The following is a 19,109-nucleotide window of genomic DNA, read 5'->3' as shown; positions in this document are numbered from 1 at the left end:
GAAGTTACCGTTTAGTTTTTAGCCTATCAGATGTCTGAGTCTGTAGTTGATTCGGGTTCTGCTGAAGCTGCCGCTGGTTGCTTTAATTGGTCAAGGTGTCCCATGTCACCCACTTGTCTTCAACCCTGATGAGTGGATTCGTGGGTCTGTCTCAGGTGTGAAGTCACTCTGTTTGGGTAGATAACAGAAGGACACTGCACCATAGACTTAGTACCTCTGTGTGGGTGAACCTGGGGCATATAAGGGTGGTCTTCTAGGATCCATTGTCCCTCACAGGAGGCATGTGACCTGTATCAGCTTGCCGGCACCTTGATCTTGGTTAGTTATCACTGTCAGCAGGATTGTCAACTCTGTGTCTTTCCAGGAAGTATGGTGCATGCAGACAGATGCTGATCATTTGCTTTCCTGATGGATTTGAACATAGTGAGAAATGTTTATCAGGGAATATTTGGATGTCCAACAACAGGAAAGAGGTCCTGAATTCCAAAATTATGGAGTGAAATTGGGAGTTGTCCTCAGTGGGTGATTATGCTTTAGCCTTTCTCCAGCACTCTGTGGGGCTTGGCACTGTCAGAGAGCCTATTCTCTGTCTTGACCTATGTCCAAGTATGCATTTATTTGAAAAGAGTATTTAAGATTTCTGGAGGAGACCCTAACCTTGTCGTCCATTCCAGTGTCACACTGATCCTCGTAGAGTGCTTTCTTAACAGCTGACTTTCTCTCTCTGGCCATCTTTGGGCGGAGGGACATAGATTATCACCACTTGGTCTGTTGGCGTAACCTTCATCTGCTTTATATCATCTCCACCCAAAGTTTTTTCTTCTGTATTTTTTGGTGATAGATCACATGATGCAGTCCTGTCATCCTGTGCTAAATTCCCTTGCTGTCACACTTAACACAATGCCAACATTTGCAAGTGCACTAACGGGTGTAACTTAGGAGGTGCTGCTTGCCAGTCACCGGTCATAGCTTGGCAGATATCCTAGTTGTAGGTCTATCTGAGGTTATGCTGGGGCCTTTGACTGGTCCTGGCAAATTAACTGCCTAACACATGTGAAGCAGCTCATTAGTGTTTTCGTGTTTCCCCCATAAGTCTTCAGAGTGAGCAGGTAGATTTCTGGAGTTTCTTTCCCTTTATCTCTTTGGGGAAGTAGTTACCAGTTCTCCTGCTACTTTAGACAGGCAATAACGACCTGTGCTCACAACTCTCAGTAATATTTGTTCTGTTGTTTTGTTTTGAGGTGGAAGGGGGATCTCTACCCTCAGAACATGGGGGAATAATATTTACGTGGCTCACACAGACCAGTGAGTACATGATCTGCACCCCCCACAGCTCACCAGAAGAGGGCCTCCGATACTAGTCTCAGTCCAGCATTTGCTTCCCCACAGAGAACGCTACTAATTATGGCCAGAAAAAATCCGGGAAATGTTATCGAGGGATGGGGGTCCTTTTACAACTTTTAGGAATAAATAGATCAGATGAGAAGACCATGCTTCTGAATGATCACTTGGTTTAACAAAGCCCCTTGGTTTAATGTGATTATGGATGTGCTAGCTGTAGTGTAGTTTGAGATCTTCCCACTGAACTTACAGGCTTTAAGAAACCAACCCAGGAGTGTATGTCCTATTGAATTGATGGGTTCCAAGACCTTACCCTTAACTGATCATAGCTCTCTGCTTCTCCTGAGCTAGGCGATGGATCACTTGGAGTCCTTTATTGCTGAGTGTGATCGGAGAACTGAGCTTGCCAAGAAGCGGCTGGCAGAGACGCAAGAGGAGATCAGTGCAGAAGTTTCTGCGAAGGTATGCCTGAGAGACTTTCTTGAGTTGTGTGTGCAAATCAGTGTCTGGTAAAAACCAGCCTGCCAACTGGCTAACAGCTTACCATTAGCACTGACTCTGCGTCTTTGGGGTGGACAGTCCTTGCTGCCTCGGTGCTTCTCAGTAAGGAGAGAAGGCTGTCAGCAAGCTCTCCACCCCTGGGAGCTGCCTCTGTCTGCCCCCAGTTTTTTGTTTTTTTTTTTTTAACACCCCCAGATAAAACAGGAAATGGAGACAGTTAGTTGGGAAATGGTTAGACTGTCCTGAAGAATGAAGAAGATACATCTGTGTGTCATTGGCCTATCAGCACATCCTCTTTCTGTTCCCCGATTTTGAGTGCAGCTGATGAGTCTCTTCAGTGTCCTTTTCTCTCAGTTTTATAAAAGCATTGCTTAGGATATGTGTAGTTGCTACCTTATTTCTAGAATTAAATCCCAAATGATGAGGCATTTTGCTTACGGTACAAGTTTATGCATTTAATCCTGGACATTTTATGGCCCCTACCCAGAAGGTTGAGTTGTGATAGAAGACATGAGAAGAGACAGCTTAGAAAGTGACCATGATGACCCTGGCCACCATGTTGGAAGTGACAGGCATGATGCTGCTCTTACTGGAATGCAACACGCAGGTTTAGTTTAAGGTCAGAATCTCAGCGATGCCAGTAAAGATGTCAGAATTGTTACAGTTTGCTTGTGATCCTGCAAGGATCTTGGCTATTCCATTTAATTTTTGTAGAACAGAGCAGAAGTACAGCAAGAGAAACACTCATTGTCTCTGTGTTAAGATCTTTTGGTTTTAGATGTTTGCTTACCTGATTGTTGTCTTCTTTCAGGCAGAAAAAGTACATGAGTTGAATGAAGAAATAGGAAAACTTCTTGCTAAAGCTGAGCAACTGGGAGCTGAGGGAAATGTGGATGAATCCCAGAAGATTCTTATGGAAGTGGAGAAAGTCCGTGCAAAGAAAAAAGAAGCTGAGGTTGGTGGGAAAATGTCTTCAAGAAAGAGGAAACGTAGTAACCCCTAAATGTTGACTGTTTGGGCTAAAATTAAACTATTCCATTTTTTGAATATTGGGAAGAAGTTGGAAATAGGGTGCTATGTGGACAAGGTTGTAGGATTTAGAGTGTGCATGTACTTGGGTTTGTGCCTTTGCTGTGTCCCCTGTAACCCTAGTGTGACATCAGACCCGTCACTTGCCAGCCCTGAGCATAACATCCATATGCAGAGCACAGTCCTGAGCGTTGAAGAGTCACTAGAGTGGTGTCGTTTACTCTCTGGTCCTTTGGCTCTGTAGGGGTTTGCTGGGCTGTGGTGGTCACTCAACTGGTGTGAGTGGGCCAGAGTGGTAGTGCAGATTGCCCTAAAGAACAAAACCTGCGTGTTCTTGGTGACACTGCATCTCTGGTAGAGAACCTATGCAGATTGAGGGTAGCATCCAAGTGGTGTCAGCTAGGGTACCAGGCCAGGACACACTGGCAGGGTGGTGGAGGAACTGAGTCAGGGACTCAGTGTTTGTATCGTTGACAGGCATTTTCTTCCAGACTATTTTATCCATTAGATATGCTCTGGCTCTCAAGTCCTTACCACTAGAACTGGAAATGGCTCACATAGGCTTTGAGAATGGTGGAAACAGTAGAGTCAGAGGGAGGCGGGGATGGTTGTATTCCCGGAGTAAATGCTTGTTAAGCTCCAGCTGTGTGCCAGATAATTTTTAGTTGTTTTTCTTTTTTCTTTTTAAAGATTTTATTTATTTGAGAGAGCAGAACAAGAGAGAGCATGAGTAGGTGGGGGAAAGCAGAGGGAGAGGAAAAAGCAGACTTCCTGCCGAACAGGGAGCCCAACACGGGGCTCAGTCCCAGGACCCTGGGACCATGACCTGAGCCGAAGGCAGATGCTTAACCGACTGAGCCAGCCAGGCGCCCCAGGTAGTTTTTAGCTGTGAGCACACCAGAGGAGGCCCTCCTCATGGAGACCGTGCTGGAGTTGGCAGGGGATACAGACAGAAGGGTATGTGAACAGATGGATAAGATTCATTCACATGAAGATAGGTGCTCAAAAGAAATGGGGTCTGAGTTTGAGAGTGACTTTGTGTTGCCAGGGGTCTCCAGGTGGAGTGATCCTGGAAGTGCCCTTAGCTGAGACCCACAGGCTGAGAAAGTTATTAGGGTGGTGGGGTCAGGGAGCCTGGGTAGAGATGAAGTCTTATATAAGTCATGTATATAAATCCTTAACATAGAATCTAAACTCCTTTTTACTGAAGTGGAAAATACATGTTTATATGTGGAACAGAGTCAGGCTCCTTGGGTTGCTGACTGCTGTACCAGAAAGGCCAGAGAGTCAGGAGGGAAGCTCTGTGGCTTCTTGGTGCACCCTGAGGCCCAGCCCTTCATGCTTCCAAGAGCAGAACAGACACCAGAAATCCCTGGGATGGCTCAGAGATTTGTATGGGGGTGTAAATGATTGTAGATGAGGGGTTCATCATGTGGATGTCTTTAGACAGCCCAGACAGGAGCAGGATGTGGGATGCATGGGTGTTCATGTCCAGGACTCGTAGCATCCTTACCCCAGCCATTGTCCTCCATCCCCATCACTGAGAGTGCCCCCAGGAGGCAGCACCACCTCCTTAAAACCACTGGGCAAGACAGAATGGTGTTGGGGAGGCCTCTGCCAGGCTGATCTCTAGTGGTGTGGCACCTGTGAGTTCCTTTCTGCTCTCAGCAGGCATGAATGTTCAGTAGTCTCAAGGAATAATAGAGAGAGATCCCATGTGCCCTTTATCCAGTTTCCCGTGGTGATAACATCTTGAAAAACCATAGCACAATATAATAGAAAGGATGTTGACAGTCACGATACGGAATATCCATCACCACCAAGATCCCTCCCGTGACCCTTCTGTAGCCACATCCACTTCTCTGCCCCTGGCAACTACGAATCTCCTGCATCTCTATATTCTGGTCATTTTAAGAATGTTATGTAAATGGAGTCATACAGTACGTACCCTTTTGAGACTGTTGTGTTTTGTTTTGTTTTGTTTTTTTCCACTCAGCATAATTAGAGTTTATTTTGAAAGAAATTAGAGGGTGGTAGTTTCAAAATTACAGAAAGGGATAGAATATCACAAATATTTATGGGTCCACTATATTTGTCATTTTTGCCTAAGGATTTTGGTTTTGTTTTTTCTCTCTTTTTTTTTTTTTAAGATTTTATTTATCTGAGAGAGAGAATGGGAGACAAGAGAGCATGAGAGGGGGAGGATCAGAGGGAGAAGCAGACTCCCCGCTGAGCAGGAGCCTGATGTGGGACTGGGACTCGATCCCGGGACTCCAGGATTATGACCTGAGCCGAAAGCAGTTGCTTAACCACCTGAGCCACCCAGGCGCCCCCCCCCTTTTTTTTTTAAAGATTCTATTGTTTTTTCTCTTGAATAAAAGCTGTAGCACATCGTAATGGAAATTCAGGTTCCCAGTGCTTCCCTCTCCAGCCTCCTCCTGTCCCTCCTGTCACTAATGTAGACATTAGTGTGCATTCTGTTCTGTCTTTACCCTTTATTACATATGTGTGCTGCCCGTAAACTGTGTGCTTGCGTGTGTTTGTGCACGTGCGCGCTTTGTGCTTTTAAAAAAATCTCCCATAAATGCTGTGTATGTCTTTCTCGCTTGCATTATTCACTCACCACTGTTTGTGAGGTCTCTCCTTGTTGCTATATACAACTTCCTTCAGTTTCTTGCTGTAGGGTTCTGTTTCATGAACATGTGACTGTCTGTTGGTGGTTTTCTAGGGCATTAGTGGTTTCTCATCTTCACAGACCGTTCACAGCAAGTGTCCTTGCATTTCCTTGCTGGCACATGTATGAGCATGTTCTAGGACACGTTCCTGGAAATGGCACACACCTGTCTGGCTTTCACAGATAATTCAGTTGTACTCCCTGTGGGTTGCGCCAACGTACCTAGTCTCCTACTAGCAGTGTGTGAGAGTGCATCTTTATGTCTTTGCCAGTTTAGTGAGTCATGTGGTATCTTAATCTGCATTTGCTAGGGAATTTTGAATGAATTAATGGAATACCCCTTTATTTTTTTTAATTTTTTAAAAAGATTTTATTTATTTGCGATAGAGTGTGCACAAGGGGGGTGAAGGGCAGAGGGAGAAGCAGACCCCCCTGCTGAGCGGGGACCCCGATGTAGGGCTCGATCCCGGAACTCCGGGATCATGACCCGAGCCAACGGCAGACGCTTAACCAACTGAGTTACCCAGGCTCCCCTTTTTAAAATTTTTTAAAAGATTTTATTTATTTGTCAGAGAGAGAGGGCACGCACACAAGCAGGGGGAACGGCAGGCAGAGGGAGAAGCAGGCTCCCAACTGAGCAAGGAGCCCAATGCCGGACTCGATCCCAGGACCCCAAGATCATGACCTGAACCGAAGGCAGATGGTTAACCAACTGAGCCACCCAGGTGTCCCATGGAAGATCCCTTTAAATAAGGACCAGTGACTGTTGGAATGCATTTTTCTTTTTTTTTTTTTATTCATTTGAGAGAGAGACAGAGCCCAAGCACGGGGAGAGGCAGAGCGGGAGGGAGAAGCAGACTCCCCACTGAGCCAGCCTGGAGCCTGATGTGGGGCTCGATCCTAGGACCTGGAGATCATGACCTGAGCTGAAGACAGATGTTTAACATTAATGTCTGAGTCACCCAGGCGCCCCCTGGAATGCATTTCTTAAATCTGGGTCTTAGAGGCGTGTTTTGACTTTGGCACCAGCACCAGGAACCATGTCTTATTACTTCATTTCTTCTGTATTTCATCCATTCTGACTGGAGTGGCTGCCGGAGGGGGTGTGTTTTGCTCGTTCTGTCGGACACATTCTTTTTTGAAGAGAGTGTCTAATGTATTTGTGTGTCCAAATTTTAGCTTTTAGGGCAGAGTTGGCATACAGCTTCCTGGATGTTGGAACATAGTCTCCATGAGTGGCTCTTGTGTGTTTTGTCTGTTTATTTGGTTTGGTTTTTGTGCTTTGTTTTTTTTGAGGGCCCCTTTTGAAGAGTCTCCCTTGTTCCTCTGGTGGTCCTAGAGCTCTCCACTGCGTGTAACTGAGACCTGCCTTCCCTGCTGGCCTCTGAGAACAGACAGCATCCTGCTTGTCTGAGAATTTTGAATGTTCCTTATTGCTTTGAAATCATGATTGTTAGTTCATTTCGTAAATAAATGATGGAAATAGAGTCAGTTACAAATATCTGAAGTTTGTAAATGATCCATTTTTTGTTTATTTAAAAGTCACCTCTATAGTCCCTTCAGATATTTCCATTTTGGGGGTTGAATATTTAGTTGTGGTTCTGTGGACCTCATTTTCATTGCTCTGTTCCCACTGTCCAGGAAGAATACAGAAATTCCATGCCCGCATCCAGTTTTCAACAACAGAAGCTGCGTGTCTGTGAGGTCTGTTCGGCCTACCTTGGTCTCCACGACAATGACCGTCGTCTTGCGGACCACTTTGGGGGCAAGTTACACTTGGGGTTCATTCAGATCCGAGAGAAGCTTGATCAGTTGAGGGTACGTTAATATGTTGTTTCTGGAGAAACCCAAGAAGTCTTGTGATGTCTTTGTATTAACTTCTAGAAAACCTTGTGTTTTGATCTTTTCTCTTTTTTTTAAGATTTTATTTATTTACTTGAGAGAGAGTGTGCACAAATGGGGGCGGGGCAGAAGGACAAGCACACTCCCCGCTGAGCAAGGGAGCCTGACGTGGGGCTCGCTCCCAGGACCCTGAGACCATGACGCGACTTTAGACACTTAACTGACTGAGCCACCCAGGCACTGCTGTTTTGATCTTTTCTAAGAACATGTCTTTGAGTTTTATTGTGAAATATTCAGATTTTATCACTTCATTCACCCAAGAGAACAAAGGCCTCAGAATCCAAAGCGACTAGTCTGCACTTGTTTGCAGGAAAAAAACGCAGAGTCTAGTCCTCTGGTACAGAGAGCTCTCACACACCTCGGAAATAACTTTTGGTTGGAGATGGGAAGAGCCGGTAGTCTCGTTTTTCTCCTTTGGCAGAGGCGGATGCGTGGAGAGTGATTAGGCTAGACAGAAGATCACACTTCCTTGCCCTTGCCTTTGAGCCTCCTCGGAAGGACGAGAACATGGTGGAGTTTTTTGGATAGCACTGCTTCATCACTGCCCACCTTTGTCTCTTCCTCAAGGCTCCTCAGTTTCCTGGGTTAGACTCTAAAACTTATCTTGGGTCCACTTAGAAGGATGGGTGAGCATGTTTCAGATACTTTGAATTATTTTTCAGACTGGTGGAGTCCTCCCTGCTCTGTATAGGGGCCACTAGGATGGGGTGCTGGGAACTATGCAGGTCTTCCCTCCAGACACATGAAATTTGGTGGAAAGACGCATGGCACTTGACTGGGACACTGCAGCAATCAAGGTGGAGGGCCTTGTGTGCCCCTAGAAGGAGCAGGGGGCAGAGCCCTGCACGTGAGGAGGGGTTGCCAGTAGGTGAGGTGTGAACTTGGCACTGGGAGTGGAGCTGGGGTGGCAGCCACTGGTCTTAACACAGTTTGCTCCTGTGCTCCCAATAGAATTTTGGGAAGTGATACACTCTGTTACACATTTCTTCTTCTTCTTTTTTTTTTTTTTTAAGATTTATTTATTTGAGAGAAGGAGCATGTGCGTGAGCAGGGGGAGGGGCAGAGGGGGAGAGAGAATCCCCAAGTAAACTCTCCACTGAGCACAGAGCCCAGAGATCATGACCTGAGCCAGAGTCAGATGCTTAATGAACTGAACCACCCAGGCGCCCCTTCCATTTCTCCTTTAAATTGTATTTCCATTTCATAGCACCCCATAATTTAGTTTTGGGTTTTTTTTTTTTTTAAGATTTTATTTATTTGACAGAGACAAAGCAAGAGGGGAAACACAAGCAGGGGGAGTGGGAGAGGGAGAAGCAGGCTTCCCGCTGAGCAGGGAGCCTGATGCGGGGCTCGATCCCAGGACCCTGAGACCATGACCTGAGCCAAAGACTGAGCCACCCAGGTGCCCCTAGTTTTGATGTTTTTTTTTATACCTGAAAGCCTTTTATTTTTTTAACACATATTTCTCCAACAGAGTTGAGACTATATTGAAATTTTTTCCCCTGAAATCTTAACAAGTTTTTGGTTTTTTTAAGGTTTTATTTTTCAGTAATCTTTACATGCAACATGGGACTCAAACTTAAAACCCCAAGATCAAGAGCCACATGCTGTACTGGCTGAGCTAGTCAGGCGCGCCTTTAAAGAACTTAGTATTAACTAGATCAAGAAAGCATGCTTTATCTTTGCAGTGTGAGTTGTACGACGTTGACTAAAACAACACAAATATATTACAGCTTTTGATAATGGCTATTAAACTAACAACTGAAAACATGTTTGGAAGTGCACCTCTAAACAATCAGGAGGGTGAGAGTTCTGGGTCCTAATCAGAGATGGCTTCACTTACAGTTGTCCCAGAGGTGCTCATACCACCAGGCCACACACCCAGGTAATAGTGAGGCAAGGCCTTCTTTCTTAGGGGTGGAAGGACAGTGTCTAGGAAGTAGAGAGGTTTGCAAAGGAGTTAATACCAGACCATAGCCCTGTGCTCGGTCACATCCTCTTTACGAAGAGTCTGCATGTAAGTTGAGGGGCTGAAACTCCCATCCTTAACCTTAATGTGTCCATCCTTGTGTGCCTGCTCGGATCCAGGACAAGTGAAGCCAGGGGTGGAGAACCAGAGGCTCCAGACAGGAGGGCTCTCACACCTTGTGAGTGCTTTGAGGAGGATAGCTGGCCCCTCTCCCTCAGTCCTTGCTATACCCTTTTGTTCAGGGGCCTGGCTCCAGTTTGCACTGAGATATAGGGTTATCCTTCGTGGTAGGCTGGTGACCCTTTGTCTCCCTGGACCTACTTTACTCCCCCTTAGGGCTTCATTCCATCAGCAGAGAGGTGCAGACATCAAAAGGCTTTGGGTTGAGGGGTGCCTGGGTGGCTCAGATGTTAAGTGTCTGCCTTCGGCTCAGGTCATGATCCCAGAGTCCTGGGGTCGAGTCCCACATCGGGCTCCCTGCTTGGCGGGAAGCCTGCTTCTCCCTCTCCCACTCTCCCTGCTTGTGTTCCCTCTCTCGCTGTGTCTCTCTCTGTCAGATAAATAAAATCTTAAAAAAAAAAAAAAAGGCTTTGGGTTGATAGGGGGTGGGAGTATGTAGACCGGACCTAGTGCTTTGAGCTAAGCTGTGTCAGTAGTGTTCCACAGTGGAGTTTCTCCGGACCTCCTCCACTCTGTTGCATTGTCTTTTCTGTTGTGTTCACCATCGAGCCTGATAAGCCAAGTATTGAGCTTGGTGTTGAAAGCCAGTTGTGGGTGCCCCTGGCTGGCACAGTGGGTAGAGCATGTGACTCTTGATCTTGGGGCTGTAAGTTTCAGCCCCATGATGGGTGTAGAGATTACTTAAAATACTAAAGAAAGCAAGCAAACAAGAAAGCCAGCCGGTTGTGGAGTGTTCACGGTCTACCTTCCCTGGCCTGCTGTCCCCACCGAGGCCGGGTCTCAAGCCAGTGTAGCACTCAGCACTCCCAAGAACAGGCTGCTCCTGGGCAGCAGGATAGGTTTGGTCATACATGTGGGTTTTTTTTTACAGTAAAGTGTGTGGAATCTCTTTTGGGTAGAAAACTATCTGGATTGGTGTGAAGCGAAAGATCAATTTCTGTGCCTTAGAACCATAGCACCTCTTAGAATATACAGTTTGTCAATGAATTTATAAGATGTATTTGTAAAAGCGTTACTTTTGTGTATTTTCCATTAAGAAGCTTTAAAGGTGATTATGTTCTTGTTTCCTAAGAGTTTTTTTTAGATTTCTAAATTACTAATATTGAGATCATGTGAAAGTGCTTTTTTTTTTTTTAAGATTTTATTTATTTATTTGACAGAGATAGCTAGAGAGGGAACACAGGAAGGGGGAGAAGGAGAAGCAGGCTTCCCACAGAGCAGGGAGCCTGATGCGGGGCTCGATCCCAGGACCCTGGGATCATGACCTGAGCCGAAGGCAGACGCTTAACGACTGAGCCACCCAGGGGCCCCATAAAAGTGCTTTGTTAAACAACATTCATACTCTAGTTAGTATAAGTTTTTCTTCTCTTATTTTTCAACTTTTTGTTTGTTTAGAAAACTGTGGCTGAAAAGCAGGAGAAGAGAAATCAGGATCGACTGAGGAGGAGAGAGGAGAGAGAGCGGGAGGAGCGACTGAGCAGGAGGTGAGTCCCACAGTACACACATGCCCAAGGAGACCCTGCTCCTTCTTGCAGTCTGGCTTGTAGCAATTGAGGTCTGCTGCGGACCTACGTGGCCCTTAAAAGAAAAATGAGCAAACATGCAGCCTGTTCAGAAGAGCGGGGTTTTGGCTGGCCTGGGAGGAGCGCTGTGTGGTGCAGACAGTCATCCGGAGCTGCACACGCAGCTGTGGCGACCTCACTCGTACCTCGGAAGGTGTAGGGGAGGGCTGAGCAGTAGGAGCAGGAGAGGAACCTGCTCTGCCCTGACCCGCCTCGTGGGTCCTGGGGACACGGCGCTCAGCCAACAAGTCGGGCAGGAGCTGACACTCTGGAGCTGGGGCATGCTTTGTCACACAGCCATACGTTGAAGGGAAAATCCATCAGGGAAAGGCCTTAGGTCTGAGCAGACTCTGAAGTTGACTGAGTGTTGTCGGGCCCTGCTGAGAACGAGTGTAGGTGGTAAGGGTGGAAGCAGCAAGAGTCCCAGTGAAGGAGGTGCCAGTTGACAGGGTGAGCGGGGTCTTGGTGTGTTGTGGGGGTAGAGCTGTTAAGATTCGCTGGTACAAGGTTGTGAGGCAAGCAAAGGGGGGAACGGAGCTGGCCTCATGGTTTCAGGCCTGGAGCTGCCACTTAGGGGATGGAGAACACTAGGAGCAGTGTACTAGGGTGAAGAGGGGTTGGTGGGCAGTAGGATTTGGCTCTGGCCGTACTCAGTTTGAGATGCTTAGGAGACATGTGGTCAGAGTTCAGGGAAAAGGCTGGAGCCAGGACCCCACTGTCATGGGGTACAGCTCACTGTCCTTGAAAGGCCCAGAAGCTGGGCTTTCCTGGAGGAATTAGTGTATAGTTCAGAAACAACAAGTAAGTGTTTATTGTATTTATTGTGTTTCTCTTCATTACTTTAATTACCTAACACATTTTGATTGTAAAGAGACTCAAACAAAAACAAAATAGATTCAAACAGTATAAAAATGTATTAAGCAAAACACATAAGGCATCCCTGATTTCAGTTTTTGATGACGAAGTTTCTATAAAGCTATTTTTGTTTTTTGTGGGTTTTGTTTTGTTTTTAAGATTTTACTTATGGGACACCTGGGTGGCTCAGTCAGTTAAGCGTCTGCCTTCAGCTCGGGTTGTGATCCCAGGGTTCTGGGATTGAGTCCCACATTGGGCTCCTTGATCAGCGGGGAGCCTGCTTCTCCCTCTGCCTGCCACTCCCCCTGTTTGTGCATGCATACACACACACTCTCTCTCTCTATCTTTCTCTCTGACAAATAAATAAAATCTTTTAAAAATAATAAAGATTTTATTTATTTTAAAGAGCAAGAGAGCATGAGAGCATGAGCAGGGGGAGGGGCAGAGGGAGAAGCAGACTCCTCATTGAGCTGGGAGCCTGATGCTCAATCCCAGGATTCTGAGATCATGACCTGAGCCAAAGGCAGACTCTTAACCATCTGAGCCACCCAGGTGCCCCAATTTTGGGGTTTTATTTTAAGATTTTATTCTTTATTTGACAGAGAGTACAAGCAGGGGGAGCAGGAGAGGGAGAAGCAGGCTCTCCACTAAGCAGGGAGCCCGACGTGGGGCCCGATCCAAGGACCCTGGGATCATGACCCAAGCTGAAGGCAGATGCCCAAGTCACTGAGCCACCCAGGCACCCCTATTTTGTTTTTTAAAGATTTATTTATTTGAGAGAGAGAGAGCGTGGGGTGGGGGGCAAAGGGAAAGAAATCCTCAAGCAGACCGCCCAGAGTGGAGCCTCATGCAGGGCTCCATCCTAGGACCCTGAGATCATGACCTGAACCGAAATCAAGAGTCAGAAGCTTAACCGACTGAGCCACCCAGGTGCCTCTGTAAAACTATTTTTGAATGGGTACTGTAGTGATCATCCTTATTTTGATATGTTTGATTGGTTTATAAAATTTCTTAGAATTCCTAGGACAAAGGAATTTAATATATAAATATTAGTAGGTGTTGGAAAAATTGCTTTACAAAAAACTATCAGATCATCCTTTAGATGCATGTTGTGTGAACATCTTCTGTCACATCCCCCTCAGCACATTTTGCTAGTGATCTTGTTAATTTTTGCTATAGAACAGGGTGTAAAATGAGAACTCATTGTATTGTGTATTTCTTGGATTGCTGGTTGGTTATATAGTTTCCAAGGAGGTCATGTGAGCCTCACCTAGCAGTGAACCTGTGTCTGGAACTTGAGGCTTTGGCTTTGCTTTAACTTTGGTGTCCTTTGGTGACTTTAGATCCTGTCCAGCCTTGCATCTGCTGTGTGACAGTCTGCATAGCTGTGCAAGTGACTTTGACGAGCCAGTTGTTGAACTCAGAGTGTAGCATTTGACCCCTGGGGGTTGGGGGCTGGCCTCATGTTGTGAGCATTGACACCTGGAGCTGTGAGCCTGAGAATGGCCTCATGTTGTGAGCATTGACACCTGGAGCTGTGGGCCTGAGAATGGGTGAGCCGACTCGGTGGGAAGTCAGCACTGCTTCACCTTGTAGACTGTGGGGTGGGCTGTTTGGGGGAAATTGCCCATCCTTTTTTTCTCTTTTTCATTTTAGGTCTGGATCAAGAACCAGAGATCGAAGGAGGTAGGTTTCCAGATCCATTAACATTCTCAGATGCCCTTTTTCCCCCCCACATTTTTTGTCTTTTTTCTCCCCCCACATTTTTTCTTTTTTAAGATTTACTTATTTGAGAGAGAGTGTGTATGCATGCATGCGCGTGCAGCAATGGGGAGCAAAGGGAGAGGGAGAGAGTCCCAAGCAGACGCTGCCCTATGTGTGCAGCCTGACGTGGACCTCGATCTCATGACCCTAAGATCACAACGTGAGCCGAAACCAAGAGTCACTTAACTGACTGAGCCCCACAGGCACCCCTCCACATGCATTTTTCCTTATTAGTTATCTTTTATAGCTTCACACTTGTTATCTGGTGGGCAGGGCTGGTGAGGGACCAAGCTCGGGCCCTATCCATCTGTTGTCAGGTTGGTTGGGGCTTAGTGCAGCAGTGGGATCCACTGTAAATGAGAGGGGAAGTCAGAAGGTACTGCTGAGGCCTGTGGGGTGGTAGGTGTTTCCTGGTGAGGTGTTTTCCGGAAGCATCAGTGGGATGGGGCCATAATTCTGAATTGATGGGACTGTTGTGGACCCCAGTTGTAAATTTGTAGAAGGGAAGGGGAGATGCCAGTGAACCATCCAGCAGAACTTCTTGCAAGAGAAGGGCTATTGGCAGGGGGCATCATGGCCTTCAGAGCCTTCTGGTTGTCTGCTGCAGGTCACGCTCCCGGGATCGGCGTCGCAGGAGGTCCAGATCTACCTCCAGGGAGCGACGAAAGTCATCCCGATCCCGGTCCCGAGACAGACACCGGCGCCACCGCAGCCGTTCCCGCAGCCACAGCCGGGGCCACCGCCGGGCTTCCAGGGACCGGAGTGCGAAATACAAGTAACTACTCTGACTCCTTCAGTAGCTGCAACCAGGAGTGAGCCCCTTCTCTTTGTGTTCCCAGGGTCTTCTGGGGGTCTATCGTTGGGGCCTGTTGGCCATGCCTGGTCGGGATGGGTCTGGGGCTTTTGTTCAGGAGCCTGGCTGGGCATCTCTGGAACAGTGTTAGAGCCTTGAGGAGTCATGAATGGGGCCCAGGGCATAGGGAGCTGTAAGCTCGAGCAGCAGGTGGATTCAGGGCTGGGACAGTTGAGAGGCTGTGGAGGTGGTTATACGGGCATAACTCCCTCGTGACCTGCCACATGCTCAGTGTCCCCTCAGTACACAGAGTCCCTGAGATTTGCTTCCTGACCAGGCCCTGCTTACCTCTGTTGTGGTTTTCTTAAGGAAAAACAACCCAAAAAACATTCATACTCACCCTTTGAGGTAAGCTCTGTGAGCACCCTTGTGTGCTTGATTATAGCCTTTTTTCCACTGTGTTTATGTAATGGATCATACTCCACATGTACACTTTGTGGTCCTTTGTTTCGCTCACGTTACAGCAAAATCCTACCCTGTTAGGAGAAATCTTTACAAATGTCACTTTTGAGTAGCTGCTTGAACACTCCCTTGTAGTGGCTTGGGCACTAGACGGCTGCCCTCTGCCCGCCGAGGGCTTCCCTGGGCGTGCTGTGTTTTGGTCTTCCCTGAGCTCATGTTGAGGGTCCAAGTTGCCGGTGCTCAAGGAGTCAGCCAGAAGAGGGATGCTGGCCTCCTCTGAGCCTCTGATTCTCATTTCCCAGGTTCTCCAGAGAACGGGCACCGAGGGAGGAGTCCTGGGAGCATGGGCGCAGTGAGCGAGGGGCTGCTGACTGGAGGCTGGAGAGCTCCAATGGGAAGACAACTTCGCGGAGGTCGGAGGAAAAGGAGGCTGGAGAGATCTGAACCTACATCCGGGCCTGTAAATAGTCTGATAAACATTCAACACAGCCTAAAGTTACCCTTTATATTTGCTGAATACAGCTCATCTTTTGTAGTTTACAATTTCTATTGTTTTGGAGCTCGCTGTGAGTTTCTAGCGATGTACAGAGTTGCTCCTGTGTTCTGGGGTTCTGTTGAGTAGGAATAAATAAATCTGACAGATGGCCTCCTTACTGCTGCGGTGGGGTCTCTGCTGTCCCGCTGTGCTCTAGAGACTTCACCATGGCCTCCCACAGCGGGTGGCACACTGGATGTTCTTGGTGAGCAAGCTCACCCTCAGAAATTGTGACTTAATGTTAGACTCCCTTTGACTGTTGGCATCTGAAATGGCTGCTGCCCTGCCCTGCCCTGACCATCTGGCATGCAATGTGCTGTCTGCTCGCCTGGCTGCACAGATCCACCCCTTGGTGTAGACCACAGCAGGCTCCGCTGGGGAGGAGGGAGGTGCCCCATTCCACGTCCACTTCTTTAGGAAGGGCTGCCCATCTAGTCTGCTGTTAGCGCAGCCTCAGCCTGGCTCCAGTGAACAACACTGCAGCTTCCCCTTTGGGAGTTACTTAAGAACAAAGACAGGCCTTTGGACAACATCCACATGACAGCCACAAGGTCCTTAGAGGCGGGAGATGCTGATTTGGGTCAGGTTGTAGTTTGACGCATACTCAAGAGAGCCTGGTGGTGGTACCCATGCTCTCAGCTATTCTGTCACATTTTACTAAGAGACCAAAATGAACCCTTCTGAAAAGGGTAACAGGGATCTCTTCTTTTCACTTCTTGGGGGAAGGATACCTGCTTGGTAGGTAGAGTAGACCCCAAGCTCGTTGAGTAGAGGTGTGTCCTCTAGGGTTTGGGAAGTAGACGCAGGTTGGTGCAAAGCCATGAATGGGTTAAGGGTGGTCTTAAGGAGGGGAGGGGCAAAGGGGATGAGGCCTGGGATTGTGGGTGCATGACTGTTTGGCTGCCTGGGCTGAAGCAGGCAGAACACACCCCAGGTCAGGCAGCATGAGGGTGCGCAGCTCAGAGCCAGGATGACAGAAGGACCTCCCGCCTCCATCCCTCATCTCCTGGAGGGGTGGACTTTTAAAAAAAAGAAAAAAACTAGTAAAATACACAAAACTTACCATTTCAACCATTATTAAGTGTGTTCATGTGTTGTGCAGCCATCACCACCATCCATGGAGGAGTGGTTTTGAAAAGGCAGAGTGAAGACATCCCTGGACTTAGGAGTAGTAATGAGGTGTCAGCCACAAAGGTAAGGCTGAGTTTGAGACAGTTGTAGGATGCCTGGAAGCTGCACATGCTCCCCCCACACCTGGGTGTTCCTCACTCTGTCTAGGAGCAGGTGGTCTTGAGCTCTTGTGCTTGGCTCTTCCAACCTTGTTGCTAGAGGCACCCACCTGTCCCTGGTGCACCCCAGACCTCTGAGCCTCATGGGTTTCAAGTACTGCCCATTCTCCTGTGTGTAGGAGTGTAGTGGACACATGGTCCTGGGTGGGTGGAGAGGAGGAGGTCAGATGGATGGAGGCCATGCACAACACTCCGAGGACCCCATAGCTCACCCTAGTTGGGTTCCAGCAGAGGAGAGCTCCCAGACGGGGATGTGGAGGGTGCCTAGAGGAAGTCACCCATAAATCATAAGGGGGCTGGGGGCAGAGAGGTCACCACGCCACCCTGAGTCCTCTTGAAGAATATGAAAATGTGGGAAATATTTGTTTATATAGAGAGAAGCAGGGACGCAGGTCAGGAGGCATTTGCAATCCCTGAGATTTGGGTGGGTCAGGCCAACAGGTGTAGATCCTCCAGGGCTCTAAGATCATGGTGGAGTCAGGCTCTTGAGGTTCCCCTCCCCCACCACCACATACACACACACCTTGCTTCTCTGCAGTAGAGGAGGACATCTTAACCAGCACGTAGCATAGACTGTGGCATCTCCTAAGTGCATAGAGGCCCCCAGCTGCCCTGGAGGAGGGGTCCTTTGGCCACAGTGGGTGGGATTTCTGGGGCCACCTTCCAGACTCAAAACGGGGTCTCTAGTCAGGCCCAGAACTACAGGCTGGTGAAGGGAGGGCTGGAGGGACTATGCTGGCCCTGCAGCTTGCATGGGAGCCCATAGGATCCCCAGCGGGGCCCAACCTTGGGGACACACCCACTGTGTCCTGTGGATATGTGGAGATTCTCCCTAGGATAGTGGGGGGCACTTGGGTTTGCCTGGGAGCTGGGAGTGCCCTGTGTGAGGTGGTACCCAGCTGTGATTGGAGCAAGTGGGAGAGGGGATGTGCACCACAGTGCTCTGGAAGGGACTCTCACCTAGTTGGGATGGTGGCCACAGTGGGGTTTGGGACCTGCCTGTGGCCCTGCTTAGGAAAGACTGGGACAGTTGAGTCAGGCATCAGAAATACTTGGGAGCACTTAAAACAGGTTATTGCCCCATCTCCCCATCTGATTTTCTGGAGAGGGGCCCAAAAATGTACTTTTATTATATTGTAGGCAGATTTTTTAAAGATTTTGTTTTTTTGACAGAGACACAGCGAGAGAGGGAACACAAGCAGAGGGAGGGGAGAGGGAGAAGCAGGCTCCCCACGGAGCCCGATGCTTAACAACTGAGCCACCTGGGCGCCCCTGTATAGATTTTTTTAGATTGAGTTAAAACATAAAATTCAACATGTTAACTACTTTAAAGTGTACAGTTTAGTGGTTTTTAATAACTGCACGATGTTATGCTCTGTAGTTGATCACTGCATAGTTTTAGAACATTTCATCACTCCGGAAGGAAGCCGGGGTACCCATTAGCAGTCACTCCCCCTGACACCAGCCCTAGACAACCGCTAATCTACTTGCTGTGTCTGTTGATTTGTCAGCTCTGGACCTGTTGTCAGTGAGAGCACAGAGTAAGTGACCTGTGACTAGCTCTTGTTAAACAAGCAGGGTTTTCAGGGTTTATCTGCACGGTAGCCTGTGTCAGTGCCACAAACATGAGTCTCCCTGGGCTGCTGATGCTCTTGGTCTGAAGGACACCAAGAGCTGGAGTGGGGTCAGTGGGGGTGGGGGTGATGGGAGTTGGGGCGCCAGCTTCAAACCCTAAATGGCATTTCTTCTGGGATGTGAAGTGAGCTGCTGTCTGAGTCCTTAAAGCAGCGCCCCCAGCTCTGGCCATCAGGGCACACGGCAAAGGGAATACTTAGCCTTAGGAAAGGGGGATTGAGGAGTCATACCCTCAGTTGCTGGCACAATTAATTGCTTTTATGTCCACTGCACAGTCCCTATGCCAGCCCTGCAGACAGCCCTTCCCCTACTGACCCCACATCCCCACAGGGGCTTAATCTGGGCATTCTCTGGCACATGAGTCTGTGGTGCCACATCGCCCTGCGTGCTGTATGATAGGTGATAGGTGACAAAGCTGGTGGCTACTTACGGACAGGTGCAGGGTCTCCCGGGCGCCCACGGTCCCTGACCCAGTCCGTGCAGGAGAAGGACTGTTCTACAGGAGTGCCAACCCAGGTGGCCAGCCCTCCCTGAGTGACACAGGAGCTCACCGGGAAGGCTTGAGGGATCCCTGGGGATTAGCAGATTTCCTGGGCACCAGAAGTTCTCTAGTGCTTT

At 48.2% G+C, this 19,109-nt stretch overlaps 1 protein-coding gene across 2 annotated transcripts in view; it reads left to right on the top strand.

The window, feature by feature from the left end:
• LUC7L (LUC7 like) overlaps positions 1–15,679 on the top strand; it is a 35,325-nt gene extending 19,646 nt beyond the window's left edge. For both annotated transcript variants that reach the window (XM_021698059.1, XM_021698061.2), the window contains 7 exons: positions 1,693–1,803; positions 2,654–2,797; positions 7,187–7,363; positions 10,992–11,080; positions 13,670–13,699; positions 14,385–14,552; positions 15,335–15,679. In XM_021698059.1, the coding sequence (XP_021553734.1) occupies positions 1,693–1,803; positions 2,654–2,797; positions 7,187–7,363; positions 10,992–11,080; positions 13,670–13,699; positions 14,385–14,552; positions 15,335–15,476 (861 nt within the window). In that variant the 3' untranslated portion in view covers positions 15,477–15,679. The remainder of the gene's footprint in view (positions 1–1,692; positions 1,804–2,653; positions 2,798–7,186; positions 7,364–10,991; positions 11,081–13,669; positions 13,700–14,384; positions 14,553–15,334) is intronic.
• The last annotated feature ends 3,430 nt before the right edge of the window (positions 15,680–19,109 follow it).

This window comes from Neomonachus schauinslandi, chromosome 5 (assembly GCF_002201575.2).
Source record: "Neomonachus schauinslandi chromosome 5, ASM220157v2, whole genome shotgun sequence".
NCBI lineage: Eukaryota > Metazoa > Chordata > Mammalia > Carnivora > Phocidae > Neomonachus > Neomonachus schauinslandi.
Note: the sequence above shows the minus strand (reverse complement) of the source record. Positions and strands in the feature narration are given on the sequence as shown.